Source organism: Monodelphis domestica, chromosome 7, assembly GCF_027887165.1.
Source record: "Monodelphis domestica isolate mMonDom1 chromosome 7, mMonDom1.pri, whole genome shotgun sequence".
NCBI classification, from domain to species: Eukaryota; Metazoa; Chordata; class Mammalia; order Didelphimorphia; family Didelphidae; genus Monodelphis; species Monodelphis domestica.
Window position 1 is genome coordinate 114954985 of NC_077233.1, and position 19139 is coordinate 114974123.

The 19139-nt window shown below is 34.9% G+C and overlaps 1 protein-coding gene across 18 annotated transcripts in view; it reads right to left on the bottom strand.

Moving 5' to 3' along the window:
* Positions 1–19139, bottom strand: part of CCDC171 (coiled-coil domain containing 171) — a 543314-nt gene that overhangs the window by 247798 nt on the left and 276377 nt on the right. For all 18 annotated transcript variants that reach the window (XM_056805336.1, XM_056805339.1, XM_056805345.1 and 15 more), the window contains 2 exons: positions 12772–12998; positions 10141–10323 (listed from right to left, as the gene is read on the bottom strand). In XM_056805336.1, the coding sequence (XP_056661314.1) occupies positions 10141–10323; positions 12772–12998 (410 nt within the window). The remainder of the gene's footprint in view (positions 1–10140; positions 10324–12771; positions 12999–19139) is intronic.

The window sequence follows — 19139 nt, forward strand, 5'->3', positions numbered from 1 at the left end:
AAGTATTTATGAATATATGTAAAAGATCTAAATAAAAAGATACAAAGTGAAATCAGGAAAATGAGTATTCCATATATATATATTGAATACAACTATATATAAAACAGAAAACAACATAAAACATATTCCAAACTCAAATAAAAACAGAAAGTTACATAAAACAAAAACATACTTATCTGCTAATTTGTTAGTCTTTTGTAAAAACTAAAGATTTATTATCAGAATGTCTTCCTCATTTTATATGTTGATCTGATTGTATTTGTTGAGAATTATTCAGTTTAAAATAACTTTTTAAAGAGGAAGAAGCATGAAAGAGACTACAGTATCTTTCTGGAATCTTGTTCAATGAAAGGAATTCTTCAGGTTGTGGGAATGTCACTCTGATATGAAAAAGGCCCCTTCTAACCACATAAGAAATCAATCTTAATATGAAAGGACGTAGTTTCAGTCACAGACATCATCTCTTCTTTTTACGAATCTGCTTTCAGAAAGTTAGTATTTTTAATAGCCATTTTTTATTTTAAAAATATATTATTTATTTTTTAGTTTAAAAAATTTGTAAGTTCCAAATACTCTCCCTCCTGTGACCCCTAATGCATCCATTGTGAAGGCAAGCAATATGATAGGCATTCTACATATGAAATCATGCAAAATATATTTGCTTTTTATCTGAGGTTAAAAAAAGCAAGAAAAATAAACTGAGAAAATGGTATTTCAATTTGCACTCAGAGTTCATCAGTTCTCTCTCTAGAAATTAACAACAATTTTTGTGATTAGTACTTTGAAATTGTCTTGGCTCACCGTCTTGATTAGAGTAGCTAAATCTTTCAGAGATGATGATCATTACAATACTGCTGTTACCATGCACATGATCTCCTGGTTCTGCTCACTTCACTTTGCATCAGTTCATATAGATCTTTCCAAATTTTTCTGAAGCCATCCACCTTGTTATGTCTTATAGCACAATAACGTTCCATCATAATCACATACCACGACTTGCTCAGACATTTCACAACAATGAACTTTTTTTCAATTTTTAACTCCTTGCCATCACAAAAAAAAGCTGCTATAAATACTTTGGTACAAATAGATACTTTTCTCTTTTCTTTGATCTCTATGGTATACACCTAGTAGTGAAGGATATACACAGTTTTTTCACCTTTTGGGCCTAGTTCCAAATTGTTCTCAAGGATGGATTAAACAATTCACAAGTTCATAAACAATTCAGTAGTGTACATGTTTTCCCTCATTCCATTTAGCATTTTTCATTTCTGATAGGTGTGTTTGTACCACAAAATTATTATAATTTGCATTCATCTAATCAATAGTGACTTAAAGGATTTTTCATATGACTATGCATAGCTTTGGTTTTTCTTCTGAAAATTGCTTGTTTATAGCCTTTGACCATTTATCAATAGAGATAGCACTCATTTTTATAAAACTGACTTGGTTCTCTATATATTAAAGATTGGGGGCTTTATATATTAAATTTTCTATGATTTCTATTGTTACTTTATTGTCTGTGGTACCTTTAAGCAAGATACAATTTCCATGATTCTCTTAATTAGGTTTAGTTTTACTTTTGCTTCTTCTAAAATCATAATTGCTATCCTGACTTTAATTCAGCTGAAACTTAATAGATTTTATTCCAATCCTTTATTCTAAATATGTGTCTTTCTGTTTCGAGTGTACCTCTTGTAAATAAAACATCATTGGATTCTGGTTTTTAATTGATTCTGCTATATGCTTCCATTTTATGATTGAGATCATTGCATTCACATTCATTTATTATTACCAACTGTGTATTTCCCTCCATCTCATTTTCTTGTTTCTTCCCATCCCTCTTTTTCCTCCTCAAAAGTCTATTTTGCTTCTAACCACTGCCTCCCTTATTATGCCCTCCCTTTTATCACCATCCCCCATAACTTTCATCTCTTTCTTCTCTCTACTTCCCTGCTGCATAAGATTTAATTTCAATACTGTCTTTGAACCAATTCCTATGAGTGAAGTTCAGGTATTGATTCCTTCCCCTTCCTCCCACTTTCCTCTCAACATAAAAGTGCTTCATTACTCACCTCTGGGTTGTTTTGGACAATTTCCCCCATTTTCTTTTCCCTTACTCCTTCTTCCAATGCATCCTTCTTTCTTACTCCTTCATTTGCAAGGGTGGGGAGACTATCCCAACATAAATGATTCACATCCATGCCCTAATAACGCCCCAGTTCTTAAGAGATACCTATACCAATTTCCCATAAAGGAATGCAAATAATTTAACTTTATCCAATCTCTTATGATTTCTTTTTTATGTTTACCTTTTTATGCTTCTCTCGAGTATTATGCTTGAAGGTCAGATTTTGTATTCAGCTCAAGTCTTTATATCAGGAATACTTGAAAGTCCTCTATTTTATTAAATATCCATTTTTCCCCTTAAAGACAATATTCAGTCATCTAGTTTTGCCAGGTAGGTTATTCTTGTTTGTAATCCTAGCCCCTTTGCCTTCCCAAGTATCATAATCCAAGTCCTCCATGCCTTTAATATGAAAGTTGCTAAATCTTCTCTGATTCTGACAATAGCTCCATAATATTAGAATGTCTCTTATCCATTTCCCACTTTTCAGAATCAATAATTTTTTAAATAGGCCAGGTTGGAGCAGTTGTAATTTCAAAATTCATTTTCTTGTCTACACCCTTTATTCTAGTTTCATATTGATCTTGATACTTCTACATTGATTTGTTTGCATAGAGACAGCTTAGTTTAAAATGACTCCCATACCAGTTACCAATTTTCCCTATCTTAAGATAAAGTAAATTTTATTTTTGGTAATGTTCAGTGCTTGTTTTATCCAATGCTTTCTGTGTCTCCTAAATAAATTAATCCGAATTTTCTCCTGATCTTGGTGCTCTGGAATTTGGAAATAATATTGCTGGAAGTTTTCTTTTTGGGATCTCTTTCAGGAGGCAACTGCTATATTCTATTTTGTTTTCTGGGCCAAAAATACCAGGACAATTTTCCTTTATAATTTTTGGTAATATGATGGCTAGGATCTATTTTTTAAAGTAGAGCAATTGGTACAACAGTAGATAGGCATTTATTCATCACCAGACCTGAGTTCAAATCTGCCTTCAGTTATTTATTGGTTATCTGTCTGTGAAGAAGTTGCTTAAACATGTTTGCCTCCATTTTCTAATCTGTAAAATGAGATGAAGAGGAAAAAAGCAAACAAAGCCAGAATCTTGATTATCAAAAAACCCCTCAGTGAAATCATGAAGAGTTAGACATGAACATTTTTAAGGTGCTATTTTCTTCAGTACTTTTTGTCCTTTCCCAAAGCTGTTAATTTTCTTTTCATAATACATCTCTCTCATTTTTCCAGTGTTTATTCTAGTGTTTTTATTTCTTTAATTCTTCCTGAAATTCATTTTAGCTTTATGTCCTATTAGTTGTACTGTAGCTATTGTCATGTTGCTATCTCCTGAATTTATGTCCTGGTCTTGTCTACCACTAGTCACTTTTTATAGTCAATTTCTTTTTTCTGTTGTCTGATTGCTATTCCAGCCTATTTTTTTCCCATAAACTTTGATGTTAAAGTGAGGCTATCCTCACCTCAGGGTGAGCAGGCACTATGCCAAGCATCAGGCTTTTTCCGGCTACTGTTTTTCTAACGTGTTCTGGGGTTTAGCAAGTTTTCAGTGCTTCAAAAGTGGTGTAATCCCAGAGATCTCCTGGTCTGTGCTCTTGTCTTCACCTAGGAAGGTCCCTTGTTCCGCCATTGCTGCAAGTTCTAGGACTCCTCCTAGCCCCAGAACTGTGACCAGGTCCCCTGCTCTTGTACTGTAGGGAGTGCTAGTGCTCCTCTCGACTTTGGTACTGTTGTTCTCTCATGATCAATCCCAAGTGTCCTCCTCCCTGGGACTGGGACCCAGAATGACACATGGACAACAGAATGGCCACAATCCCGAGTTGTATCCTCAGTGGCAGCAAAGATTCTTCTGAGGTCATCTGGCCACTTCGCCTCCATGACTCACAGCCAGTGCTGCCACTGAGGAAGGTTCAGGGCTGGCCCCCACTCCAGTGTCTCAGACCTCCTCTCCTGTCAATTCCTAACTTGTCTTGGGCTACAAAAATAATTTGATTTGAGGAATTATTTTAAAGTTGTTAGGAAGGGAATAGCAGAAGGATTTGGCTGAATTGCTACTTCTCTTCCATCATTTTCAACAATGGATTATTTGGAGAGGAATCTCCATACACTATAAACATTGTTTCAGTGATCTAGTGCTGTGCTCTGCCTATGTTCCTTGCAAGTTGTCCATCAAACAATTCTGGCACCTTTTGAGGGCAGATGGCCAAGCCAAATTTAGCAGGCTATTTTCCCTCTCCCTTAAGTTTGTGATCTTATCTAACTTTAAAAGTCTCAAGTAGATTCCAATCCAGCATTTATGCTCTAATATTCTAGTGCTTAATCCTAAAAAATTTTAAGAAGATATTGCCACTTATTGCAACAGACTGCATATTAACTCAAATCATTTGATCTTAAAGATATGTTGTTATTTTAATTATTCCCTCCCTCACTGATATTGGGGAAAAGAAACATTTTTTTTAATTTTAGAAGTTTTTAAGTTATATTAGACTCCAACAAAAAGAGACTATTGGAAAAATAGCCAAAAGAAGAAAGGTAAGTATATAGAATCAGCAAAGCCCAAAATAACTAGAAAATGAACCAAGTATAAACTGGTTATGAATTGATGCAATGATATACAGAAATGTGAGGTTATTCAATCACAGCAAACAGCAAATACAGTCTAATGGATGTGAGAAGGAGCCTCAGAATCAGTTACTTTCATACGTATATCAATAGATAGAATTTCTTGTTTCTAAAATTACCCGTTCAAAGATGATTACAGGAGATGGAAAAATATCCATGAACTGATGCAGAGTGAAATAAGCAGAAACACAAAAACATTGTACACAGAAACAGCAATATTGTAGAATGATCAAATGTGACAGATTTAATTACTATCAGTAATACAATGATCTAGGACAATTCTGAAGAACTTATGACAAAAAAATTGCTACTCACTTCCAGAGAAAGAACCTTTGGTGTAGGGATGCAGATGAAAGTATGCAATTTTTCACTTGTTCATTTGGGTATATGTTTAGAGGTTTGGGTTTTATAAGATTATTCACTTACAAAAAATGAATAATATGGAAATGTTTTGCAAACATGAATAACATAGATTGGATTATTTGCCAGCTCCAGGAGGGAGGAAGGAAGGAGAGGAGAAAATCTGGATCATTTAACTTCCAAAAACTTCTGTGAAAATTTGTGATTACATTTAATTGGTTAAAAAAATAAAAAATAAATGTGTTTGTGTGTATGTGAAAAAATACCTGTTCCTATCCTTTGATCATTTCTCACCTACAGGATAGCTCTTATTTTTATAAATCTTAATCAGCACCACATGTCTTAGAAATGAGTTTTATTAGAGAAATTTGTTGTAAAAATTTTTCCCTAGTAACCTATTTTCATTAAAATTTTACCTCTTTATGTTTAGTCAAAAGCTTTTTTTTAATATAAATCAAAACTGTTCATTTTACCTTCAATGACCTTTTTAATCTCATTTGGTAATGAACTCTCCTATCCATAAATCTACAGTTTATTTGTTTACTGATGTTATGTTCATTAATTAGTCTTTTAGATTCTCTAAGTAATGATGATCTCATCAGAAAAACTTACAATTTATTTTTCTTATCTAATTGGTATAGTTAGCAATTCTAATATTAAATTGAACAGTAATGGTGATCACTAACATCCTTGCTTTATGGTTGATTCTTTTGGAAAGGCAGCTACTTAAGCTCCATTATAAGTAATGCTAACTCTTGGTTTTAGTTAGATACTACTTACCTTATTAAGGAAAGATGCATTTATTTATCTTCTAGAATTTTTAACAGGAATAGGTATTTATCTTATCAAAAAAAGTTATCTTCCACATCTGCTGATATAATCATATAATTTCCTTTTCCTGATATTAATGATATGTTTAATGTTTCCCTAATATTTTATCAGTCCTATATTCCTCATATGAATTCAACCTAGTAATTAAGTATAATCACCATATGTTGCTCTATTCTTCTTACTTTCATTTCAAATGTTTACTTCCATTGATATTTATGGAATACTGATTTTTCATTTGCATTCTCTACTTTAACTCATTCTAAACTAGATATCAAAACTATATTTTTATCATAGAAGGACCCCTTCAATTCTTTTTTTCAAATAATTTATGTCATATTGGAATAAATTTTTCCTTGAATGTTTGATAAACTAATTTGTAAATCCATCTTATTCTATTCCCACATGCCACTGGGAGTTCATTTAAAGCTTTTTAAATTTCTTTTGCAAATATTCTATCAATTGAACCTTCTATTTTTTGTCCAGTTAATAAGGGAAATCTAAATGTTTCTGAATATTCATCTATTTAATTTATATGATCAATTTAACTGTCCAAAAACTAGGTGAAATGACACCTAAACTTACGGAAATGGAAGACCTCTCTGACTATACAGTTCTATGCTGCCATGGACTGGACACATTATCTTGTGATTACTTCATGGATTTTCCAACTAGGACTTCATCATGAGTTTGCTAGGTCCCTGGGAAGAAATTGTGTTGTGGAGCTTTATTCTCTTCCTTCCTACTATGCTGTCCTCTTCCTCATATAGTGTGCCTTCTAAGGAGAAACTATGATTATTGTGACAGAGGTTGCGCACATAAGAAAAGTGCCAGGCTGAAGAGTGTGTGAAATTGATCACCTCAAGGGGAGAGGGGCCCCAGGAGTTGGGAATCTGGAGGAGGAGGAGACTCTGGCTGGGAGAGGAGTTGGTCTCTTGGTCTTGAGAAGCTGAAGACAGAAGGTGGGAAAAAGATTTTCTCCTGAGTGTTACCCACTTTTTCCTGCTCGTGACTATAAATCCTTCCCCCCAACACTTCCCAATTGAAGGGACTTTCTGAAGAGAAACCTGAGCATACTTTACCTCAGCTCCTGTTGCTCAGGGGTGAGTCAATCTGACTTTCTTTCAGGGGGCTCAGACTGCCAAGGTCTGAGTTCCCCCAAAACTCATGGAGGGAGGGGAAAGGGTTTAGATAGAGACAGGGATCCCCTTTTCCCACTTTCCTTTCCCCATCCTTCACTGCCTGTTATTACTTTTGTATTACCTGATTGAGTTGACATTAAAAGTTATCTGTTCGGGGGCAGCTAGGTAGCTCAGTGGATTGAGAGCCAGGCCTAGAGACGGGAGGTCCTAGGTTCAAATCCGGCCTCAGCCACTTCCTAGCTGTGTGACCCTGGGCAAGTCACTTGACCCCCATTGCCTACCCTTACCACTCTTCTGCCTTGGAGCCAATACACAGTATTGACTCCAAGACGGAAGGTAAGGGTTTAAAAAAAAAAGTTATCTGTTCCCCAACCTGAAAGTGAGTGAACAGATCAAGGGGAGACCCTTTGGTCTTGAGTAGCAGAGCGGGGAGGAACAAAAACAAATCGGAGAGAGCAGCTTTAGCTAAGGAAGGAAGGCAGAAGGGGGAAAATCTTCAAATCCTCCCTCTTCTCTCTGAGTCAACCCTAAACATCAGCTATCTCCCCTGAACCCTGCTTTGAGAAGGGAGGTTCTCCTCTTTCCCCCCTCTCAATACTGAAAGTCTTAACCTCTCAGTTACAAACTAAACATCCCTTTTTAAAACATTATAGACTCTCAGCTATCAGAAAAATAATTAAATCCTACTATAAAATAAGATGCTGTGATACCGTTTCATCTCAAGGAGATTATAATCCTGATATTAAGAAAAGCCATTCTTACAGAGGGCAGAGGCTACTCTATAAGTCACCATGTCATTTAGAAATATAGATGTGGTTAAATAAAAGCTAAAAGGCATCAGTTTCTCAATGATGAGGACTTGAAACCAATAGAGTATAGATAATTTTTTAGTTCTCAGTAGATTATATATGATATAGTACTGGAACCTACAACAGGTGCAAACTAGATACATTAAATGCAAAGAAAGTAATGGTGCAAGTTGAAGCTCTATAGGGAGTCAGCCATGAGAGTAGACAATTGAATTCTGCTCCTAAGAGTCTCAGCTCCATGTATACTACCAGGATTTTTCACATTCAGGCTAACAATTTTGTTTCTACCAATGTCAATGAACATTTATTAAACTCCTACTCTGTGCCAGACACACTGTGCTAAGCTCTGGGAATACAAAAAGAGACAAAACAAAGTCCCTCCTCTTGAGGAGCCCACAATTTAATGGGAAAGAAACTAAGCAAATATATACAAGCAACCTATCTACAGAGAAATATAAAATAATTGAACGGGGGGTGGCACTGGAATTAAGAGTGGTTGGGCTTTTTGTAGAAGATGATATTTTAGTTAGATCTTAAGGGATGCCAGAGAAGCAACTAGGCCGAAATGAAGACACAGAGCATTCCAGCATGGGAGATAGCTAGAGAAAATTACTAGAGGTGAAAAATAAAGTGTCTTGTTTGAAGAACAGCAAGGAGGCCAGTGTCACTGGATCAAAGATTACATGGTGAGAAGCAAGGTACAAGAAGCCTCGAAAGGGAGAGAGGGGTTAGGTTATAATGTTCTTTGAATACCAAAGAGAGAATTTTCTAGTTGATTCAAGAAGTGATAGGGAGTCATTGGAGTTTATTGAGTAGTGGGGTACTCTTTTAGAAAAATCACTATCATGGCTGAATGGAGGTTATTTTAGAGTGTGGAGAAACTTGAGGCAGACAGACCCACAAGTAAGCTATTGCAATAGGCCAAGAGTGCAGGGATATGGGCTTACATCCGAGGAATGGCACTGTCAGGAGATAGAAAGGAACAGTGTCAGGAGTGGGACTATATGTTCATATCCATATATACACACATGCATACATACCCAAACACTATTGTGTGTCTGTCTATTCACACATATATAAACATATGCAGACATAGAAATAAACATACGTACACATATATATTTATACATTATTTTTTAATAAGTCAGGAAACTTTTTAATCAACTTTTTAATATTGGCTCTTCACTAATTTATTTATCTGGTCTTGGGCAAGATTCTTTCAGATTCCTTACTTTAAAAATGCCTAGATGATTTTTAAGGTCCCACTCAGCTCTAACATTCCATGATTCTTATTTTATGATTCTTTTCATTTGTATGAATTAATTTATGTATTAATTTGTATATATTTAAGGGCACCAACATAATATCATTATTAACATTTCCTGTATAACAATAAAGAATTCCCTAATACAGACCATTTTGATCTATGACACTTCCTGAACGAATAGAAACTTTAGGAATAATTATTTCATGCCTTTTTGAGCAGGTAAGTTTATCATAATCTGTGTTATCAAAATAAATTGGTAGCTCAAATGACCTGGGTTTCAATTCAGCTTTCTTGTCCCAGTAAACCATCTCATAGTCTAACTTGGTTGAGGGTAGATAGACCTCAGAGTCATCAGTGAGTTAGAGCACTTAGAGCTTGGTCAGATAATGGAAGATGCCAAGGTCATCCACTGCATCCCAGGTCATCACAAGTCATCCTGACTTTTGTTTTACCATTGTGATTTGCTGACTCTGGAAGAAAGAGTGAGGCTGATGATTTTGTGCAACTCTGCCTCACTTAAATCCAATTCGTGAGCAAGTCAAGACATAACACCACGATGGCATTGGTCTTCTTCAAAAACAAGGGACATAAAACAATAAAGGTAGGAGATAAGATGAGAATGGCAGTAGTTTTAATTCTCAGTTCAGAAAAGGGTATGATACATATCAATAGCAAAAATATTCTAAAAAAATCAAGTATAATTAATATGTAAAGAAAATTTTGTAAAAAAAAAAATCCACAGTCTTTTCTCTTATTTTGAATGGATTCTAAGTAGGTAGCATTTTAAAGGGTAACTTTACTGAAATAAAAAATATGTTATTTAGAAAAACAAGAAATAAGGCTATATACACACATATTTATAAATACAGTATGCATATACACATACATGCACAAATATACACACACATATGTAGTGTGTATAAATAGGAAAAGCATCTCCAAGACAGACTCTCTAAACCGAATATACTTACAGACTGCTTAAATTCTTTTAATTGCATTTGGAGGATCTGGGCTCTGTCAATTTCTTTTTTCATATCATGAACACTCCTTTTAAATTCTGTGACCTCTAAGCGGAGTGAACGACGTTCAACTTCTGCTGCATGCAATCGCTGGGTAAATTCATATATCTGCTTTTGCAAACATTCTATACTTTTCTGTTGGCAAATGAAAATGGTTTTAGATCTTATGAAACTGGCTGCTTTACCATTAAATCAGTTATCTAAAAGAATTTCTTATAGATAATATTCAAAAATAATAATAAAACCAAGCTGAATGTTATTAAAATCTAGAGACACATTTATGTAATTTGAAAGGATAAATTGTTTTGTCTAAACAATCATTTCTGTAAAATATAAGAAATAGAAAAAAGAAAACCTAACCTTAACAGTGTTAAGAAAATATGAAATATCCCTGTCACCTATAATGATGTTAGTACAGTTATGAATTATGAGCAGTGATAAGTTCTTTTTTATACTCTAGTTATTTTTTTAAATATTAGCTTATACTAATACTAATATTTTTCTAGAATAAGAAATTATATAAATTATTAAGATCTGCATATATACATATTGAACAAACTAAAACTGTGCCAAATGCAGAAATAAGGATAGGGACTAGACCTATGATTTCACAGGTATACGGAACTATACTATATGAGAAAACTCCCTATACCAATGCAGGTCAGCACTTCCTCTTCAACTTATATCCTAAGGAAGTTGCCTAGATCATTGAAGATTAAATGATTTCCCTGGGTCACTCAGCCAATATGTGTCAAAGGTGGGACGTGAACCTAGGCCTTCCTTCCATATTTTCAAGCCAGATTTCTCTATCTTTATGCCAAGGCTGCTTCATCTAAGTTATAATAATGAAGAATAAAAGCTTTGAATAGAATAGGGCAGAGGGAAGAATTTTAGAATAGGAAATATTGGTAAGAAAGAAGTTTCAGAGTTCAGAATCATACAGGTTTAGCATTTCTAGTAGATATCAATACTAAATATTATTATCCTATGTATTTTAGAGGTCAGTAATTAAGCTATCTGGACAAATACTGATTTCTGCACAGCCAGCAAGTAGAAATGTTTCCTTATATTTTTAAATAGAATAATACATCATTTTTAAATGCAAAGACCATTTTTAGTTCCCAGACAAGAAGCAGTAGACCCAATTTGGCCCACAGGTTGGAGTTTGTCAATCCCTAACATAGGTGGCTAAGGTACAATGAAGATCTCCCACATGAGAGTTGACAAGATTAAGGAACTGGAAAGCCAATGTGTAAAGGTGTTAAAGGGAAGGTATTACATACACTGCAAAGTCATTTAATCTTTTCTTTAAACCCTTACCTTTCATCCTAGAATCAATACTGTGTATTGGTTCCAAGACAGAAAAGCACTGAGAATTGGGCAATGGGGGTTAAGTGACTTGCTCAGGGTCACACTCTCTGAATCTAAATTAGAACCCAGGACCTCCCGTCTCTAGGCCTGGCTCTCAATCCAGCCCTTTAATCTTGACACTGGAACTTGGAGTGGAAGGGAAACCTATGAGCCTAGAAATGAATTCTTTCAGAAAGGAGACAGAACAACCTATCCATCAGACACTAAGGATAATCATCCAAATAGCCTCTTGCTGGGACTGTGCTAAGCACTTTATAGCTGAATTAGCTAACAGAAATGGTTCATGTGAATCACAAAGGAAGAGAGGTAGTCAAATGGTGGGAGGAGAAGGAGGGGCTAGAAGTGATAATGAGGCACAAAGAACAAACCAACTCCTCATTGATCTCAGTATGTCTGAGTACATGGGAGAGTGTCCAGTGTTGGAACAAATGGTCTGAAATGGTGACATTCAAATGGAATTAGGTTCCAGAATCAATTGCAGATGGAAAGAATGAACTTCTGGTTGTAAAGCCAGATCTCTATCCATTATGGCAGGGGTCCCCAAACTGTGGCCTCCCGAGGCCATTTATCCGGCCCCCACCGCACTTCCAGAAGGGGCACCTCTTTCATCGGTAGTCAGTGAGAGGAGCCCAGGATGTGGGTGCATCCTGGAGCCGTGAATGTGGTAGCACCACAAAGCGTGACGTCACTCACGTATAGTAGTACTTCCGGTGACATAATCCTTTGCGGGGTGCCTTTTTTCTGAGAGTAACTGAACGAGAACGAGGCGCTGTGGGAAGGATTATGTGGCTGCACAATGGAAGATGTCAGCATGGTGAGCAGTGATCTGGGGGAGGGGATTCCGCACTGTGTATACTGCTGCCTGGTATAGTGGAGGAGGTGATGGGCCTGTGCAAGGGGTGACCCATCCCAGCCACCACTGCAGCCTCCGCTATCCCAGACAGCAGTGGTATACAGATTTGTTCGTAGCTTTTTTTTAATAGTTGGGCCCTCCAACAGTCTGAGGGACAGTAAACTGGCCCTCTGTGTAAAAAGTTTGGGAACCCCTGCATTATGTCAAATGTCTCTCAAGGCAAAGTATATGCTCTAAACAATTTTGATTTAAAATCTAATTTATGAGTAAAAGCCAACAGAAAATAGTATAATCTCCACAATATTGTGAAAATATTATGTATATAAGGTTAAATATATATATGGGTTAAATATACCTACCATAACGGGCACAGGACCACTTAGACCATATTTCAAGGCTTCTGTGCTAACTTTATGAAGTCCTCGTGCCAATCTCTGAACCAGAGAATCCTTTTCTGTATATGTAAAACTTCTACTACTTCCTAGTGGTATGTTCTCCATTGCCATGCTAATTTTATCCATGAGTTTTGCAAAGGAATTCCTGGCTGCACTTATAAGTAAGTGTCCACAAAGCCTAGAATTTGGATCTTTAAAAAAAAAAAACAGGTAAAAACATCAAAACTATTGTTTTTATCTCCTACTCATTTTACAGTAATGCATTTCAAACTATAATGAATTAAATTTTCTTAAATGAAAAACATTCCAATTACTTCTGTAATCACCTATAGTCATTCATCCAAAACTTTATCTCCTTACTATGCAATATCCCCTCTATTAATCTAAAGCTGAGAATTATCCATTTTAATAGCATGGTGAATATAGCTATAGTATTATATAAGAAATAAAGAAAATTTCTTATACTTTAAGGAATGTCATTTCAGAGAAATTTTAAAACTCAGCTTATAAATCATAACACCTTAAATTATTTCCTGTTTCCAACTAGGGTAGCTGGGTACCTTAATGCCATACTATTTATATTCTGAGACAAGAGGATATAATTTGCCTTATTCAAAGGCAATTAAAATTTTACAACTACAATTACTTATTTCCCCACAGGATTTTGGTAATCATCCTTCTCATATAATGGACTTAAGGCCCCAGCACACCCAACATGTCCTGCTTACTGCTAGATTCGTCAGGTCTATAATTAATAATTGTGTTTAATGTTGATAAATAAAATTGTCAGTGCTCCTTCTACTAATTGGTATTCCAGATAACAGTTAATAGGTTTATTTATGCCTTAATAAAAGTCTTGTAATTTAGTTTTCCCTCTACTAGGCAGGTCTTAATCTGTCGTTACTTGTCTTATGATACTATCAACATAAAATGACAAGCATGGAAAGCCTTATTTACATTAAGCAGTATAACCTTCTACATGTCAAGAACTTCTTATTGCTGGAACTACTTTAAACATTTTCTTTAAATCTTGAGTTAAGAAAAAATAAAACTTTGTGAAGTTCCAAACACACAAATAAACATATTTTCCATTATAAGAACAAGCCTAGTGTATTAAAAAAAAAGAATAAAAGGTAACATTTTTAGTTTATACATAATCCACCAAGATTTTTTACTTAAATTATCGTAATAAATAATTATATTTTTCATCTAAGAACTAATGGTAGTGTTTGTTGAATGAATTAATGTGATAGACTTGGAGGTTTGTGAACTAATTTTTAAAATATCATTTTATTTCACACAAGAGAAAAATATTCTAAGGTTGGATTCATGTGCTATATAACCTCATATAGGTATCTTCTGCCTCATAAACTCATAAAACACAAGATTTAATAAGCATTTTGTGACATTAGGGCAACGTTATAATCATCTCCTGTACTACCTGTTTCTAGCAGTTATTAATCATTTAAATTCTAGTGCTAAATAATGTGATATTAATAATTCTGCTTTCTATGGTAAACATATGGAAAGTACCATTAATAAAATCTATACCTATTACATATGGAAAATATGGAAGGATTTTTTTTAATGAAAACCCTATTAAGTACTTCAAGGATAAAAAAGATTTGAATAGATTCTATGACAGAGAAAACATACTGCCTAAAACTAAATGAAGACTCCTGACCTAACACAATGTGCAATAGACACATGCAATAAATAACATAAATAATGAATATATAATGTGTGTCTTTATTCACATGTATGTCGTGTTTATATTATTAGGCAGAGATTGTATCTTGTATTCTCTCCTTAATATCCCTCACTTCCCCAATAACTGAAAATGCTGAGCACAGAGCAAAAGTTCAATAAATATTTGTTCACTTATAGTTGCTTAATTCTAGGAATAGATTTGTTCTGCTTGGCCTAAGAAAGCAGATCTAGAAAGTGGAAGTTAAGATAACTCTGGGAAGTAGAACTGCCTGAAAGCAAGATGAACTGACTCAGAAGTTGGGAGGGATTCCTCACTAAAGGTTCTCCAAGTAGTAGCAAGATGAGCACTTGATAGGGATGTCGAAAGAGGGCATTCTGAGTGAGAAAGGGAATGGAATGAAAGGCTACTATGATCACTTTCCAATGCTAAGATTCTTTAAATTTATATAATTAGTAAGTGTATTTGAATTATCATTCAGCTTTTAAAAGTTAAGTTTTACAACCTTTATCAAACCACATTGTAAAAACTCAATTTTAAATTTTGTTCAAGAATTTAAAATAATATTTCACTAATCTTAAAAAATTACTGGTGCTATATTTCATTTTAATAATTGTATCAACAAATCACAGAATATGTCAACATGAGATGTTGACTAAACTGAAAGGGAAAATGAAAACATAACAATTCTGAAAGCATTCTTTTATATCCACAAATGATGAGAGAAGGTATATACTATATCTGGCCTTAGAGAGTCAAAGAATTAAAGAAAACTAAATATTAAATACACTGAATTAAAGAATTAAAGAAAACTAAAAACTAAATACACTGCATTTTACATTCTATCTCAGGTACCATTCTAGTTTATTTCCTTCACCTTTTTTAACATTAGGACTCCATGTGCTCTTCTATAGCACTATAGGACCTCTCTAAAACTCCACAGTCTAGGGACAATTCCCTACAGCGGCATCCATATCAGACAGGTCTTTCAGCATGTGAGAAATACTCTTCATATGAACCAGGGGAAATAAAATCTTCATTAGTTAAGAATTTGCCTTTTAAGTTATTTTTGTCCTGCCATTTTTGGTCCAAAATTCATTTTACTAGAGAAAAAAATTAAAGTTTTGGGGGAGACTTGTTAAGTCATTTCAATTATGTCCAATTTTTCATGACCCCACTTGGGATTTTCTTGGCAAAGACACTGGACTGGTTTGTCATTTCCTTCTCCAGTTCATTTTATGCAAGGAAATTGATGCAAACAGTATTAAATGACTTGCCTAGGGTCCCACAGCTAAGTATCTGAAGCAGGATTTGAACTCACAAAGATAAGTATAACCTAACTCTAAACCCAGCATTCTATCCAACACACCACCTAGTTGCCTTTTTGAGAAGATAGACACGAACAAAAGAGAAGCGCAATACTGAGAGAGATATAGATAAAATAGAGATATGCAGTAGATCTGTGAATAATTAAAGTCTCCCAAATACTACTACATCTTGCTTCTCTGCCATATTTGTGATTTGTTTTCCAAACTTCTCATCTGTTTCCTCTTTCTGTCTGGGTAATCTGTAATGACAAGATCACTTATGTTTTACCCATTATTGATATTTACCTAAATGTTCTCCATCACAATTTCTCTATTTTGGATTTTCCTTATGCAATTCTCCTGGATTCAATAAAGGCTTTAAATACTTAGCTTTGAATATAAAGATTTAAATATAGATTGAAGTTTATCAGTTTTGATTGTAGAGTTTGTTATAATATTAAAGACAAAGTGAAATAATAAAAGAACTTTAGGCAGTACTCTTGTGCCCAAAGTCCACTCAGTTATCTTTCCCCAAAATCACATTCAATTAGAAAGGAAATCTATATCTAAATTCCCCCATGAATATAATTCTAGTTTTTTTAATAAATGTCTCAAAAATGCAGGAATTTTTCATTCAAGTTATCTTGTAAAGTATAATATAGAACAAATGAAGTAAAATATTAAATCTGGAGAGTTCTTTTAGTCAATTTCCATAATAATTAATGGTGTAGACTTTCAGTAGAAATAACATGTTCCCCTGTTTGAGGTAAATGATCTTTCACAGGCATACCATTTGGATGCCAGGAAGAAGTAATTTATCTCAAATGGACAAACACTTTAATGAAAGCAAATAAGGTTGCCACCTGTCCTGTATTTACACAGAAAACCTGAAATTGGGGTCTCTGTCCTACAAGAAGGAGTTATCACAGTTGAGAAATATAGTAATGACAGTTGCCTTGTTATACTTCCTTCTTGAATTTACAGGGCTACCAGGTGAATAGTAAGTTATGAGTACTCATTCCTCCACCACTGAACATTCAAATTCATTAGAAGTCATAGTAGTCGGGGGCAGCTGGGTAGCTCAGTGGACTGAGAACCAGACCTAGAGATGGGAGGTCCTAGGTTCAAATCTAGCCTCAGCCACTTCCTAGCTGTGTGACCCTGGGCAAGTACCTTAAACCCCATTGCCTAGCCCTTACCACTCTTCTGCCTTGGAGCCAATACACAGTATTGACTCCAAGATGGAAGGTAAGGGTTTAAAAAAAAAAGAAGTCATAGTCATTTCATAAATTTCTGGGAACTGATCTATATAATTAATAAACAGAGAAATAGGATCCCACAATGGTTCAAGTCCTATGCTTAAAGACTAAAAATAAAATATCATTTCTAGCATCGTATGATTTACCTAGAAGTCACAAGTTAATTTGATGTTCTGCTTTCCAATTAACAGCTCTGACTTGTTATTCAAATCCCCTTTATCTGATCTTAATCTTTTATTTCATTTTCAGCCTTATAATTAATCCTAATCTTCATTCTGCTTCTTCCCATCAGTTCATTCCCAGACCATCACTTCTGCTCTTGCTACACTCTCATCCATTCTAGATCTCTATAGTAGGGGCAAACAATTAAGCTCTCTACTATGCTTTCCACTACAGGAAATAGCTCCTATATCCCATTGCAAATCTTGCATTGTCAAATGCCAACTTTGTATTATCTGCCTCCTTTCTTCCAATTCAAATGCTGCTGAAGGAAACTAAATTACAAAACTACACCAACTAGGCTGACTACAAATTTATTATATAGTGTCAACTGAGACTTCACTTTAGTTGGATGATTCAATTCATTTTACCCTATCGACACTTCCAAAATTTTTCATCCATCCTTAAATCTACAATGGTACTTCCTCAAGCAGCACTACTCAGGTGAAGACCAAGCCTTGTAATTCACCAAAATAATTCAGGACATTTGCAGAGAGTTGCCCTCCCTCTTCTACATCTCATATTTTTCACACATCTTCCTCCACTATCTCCTCTATTTTTCTGACACATGAAGAGATGGCCCCTCTTCTTTGTCAAAGCAAATCCCTCTGCATGTATGAGTGATTCTATGGCATTATATTCTCTCTCTGTCTCTGACTCTTGCTCTCTATCACTCTCTCATTAAACATAAATACCCAAATCTCCCTGATTCTTAAAAACTGTCACCTGATGATATCACCTAAAACTTCTATACTTCTCAGCTAACCTCCTTAAGAAAGATGTCTAAAACTTAGTACTCCCCACCTCCCTCTCACTTGATTTTAAATTCTTTGCAATCTGATCTTTAACTTTATCATTAAACTGAAAGTACTCTTTCCAAAGTTACAACCAGTCTATTAATTGCCAAATCTAATGATCTTTTCTCTATATCCATTCTTCTGAACTGCTCTCCAACTACTGACGATGTTGATTATTCTCTTCTCTCTAATACTTTCTTTTCTAGAGACTTTTGTTGCATCTGATTCTTCTCGTAACTGTCTGACTTCCTCATGCAGGTCATGCATGTTGACTGTGAGTATCCTCCCAAATTCTTTTCATGTTCTTCCTCTCCTTTTTCATCATCTCAGTGGTTTTAATTATCAAGTCTATGAAGATGATGCCCAAGTATATAAAGGGTATCTCAAAAGTCTTAGTGCAACACAAGCCATTAAAGCTTAACCAATTTTCTGTTATACATCTCAAACTAGATATCCCAAAGATATCTCCAGTATCTACAATTGGCTCTCTATTATCTCCAGGATCAAATATAAAATTCTGTATTTGGCTTTTAAAATCTTTACAATCTGACTCCTCCCTAACTTTCCATTCCTATTATACTTTATTCCCACCCAATCTATGATCCAATGAAATTTACTTTCTTGATGTTTCTCACTCATGACTCTCCCTCTCCCAAAACAATGACACTCCTCTGGCTGTCCCCCATTCCAAAAGTCTCCTCCACCTCCTGGCATCCCTGACATGGGTTGGTCAAATACCACCTTCCCCAAGAGGTCTTTGCCATTCCACTCACAACTTTCCCACCAGATAACTCTTTAAGGTTAGCTGCCATTTGCACTGTATACATCATGAGTATATAATTTTTTTAAAATACCTCACTAATGAGAATGTGAACTTAAGGACAGAACTATATTTCTAAATTTATTCATCATACCTAATACATAGTAAACAATAAATACTTGTTAACTCTCTTCTGATAGATATATTAGTGCAAACATGAGGCCAGATATGAAAAAGAACAGCCCTTAATGGAATGAGTACTGGATCAAAGGTCACAGAATC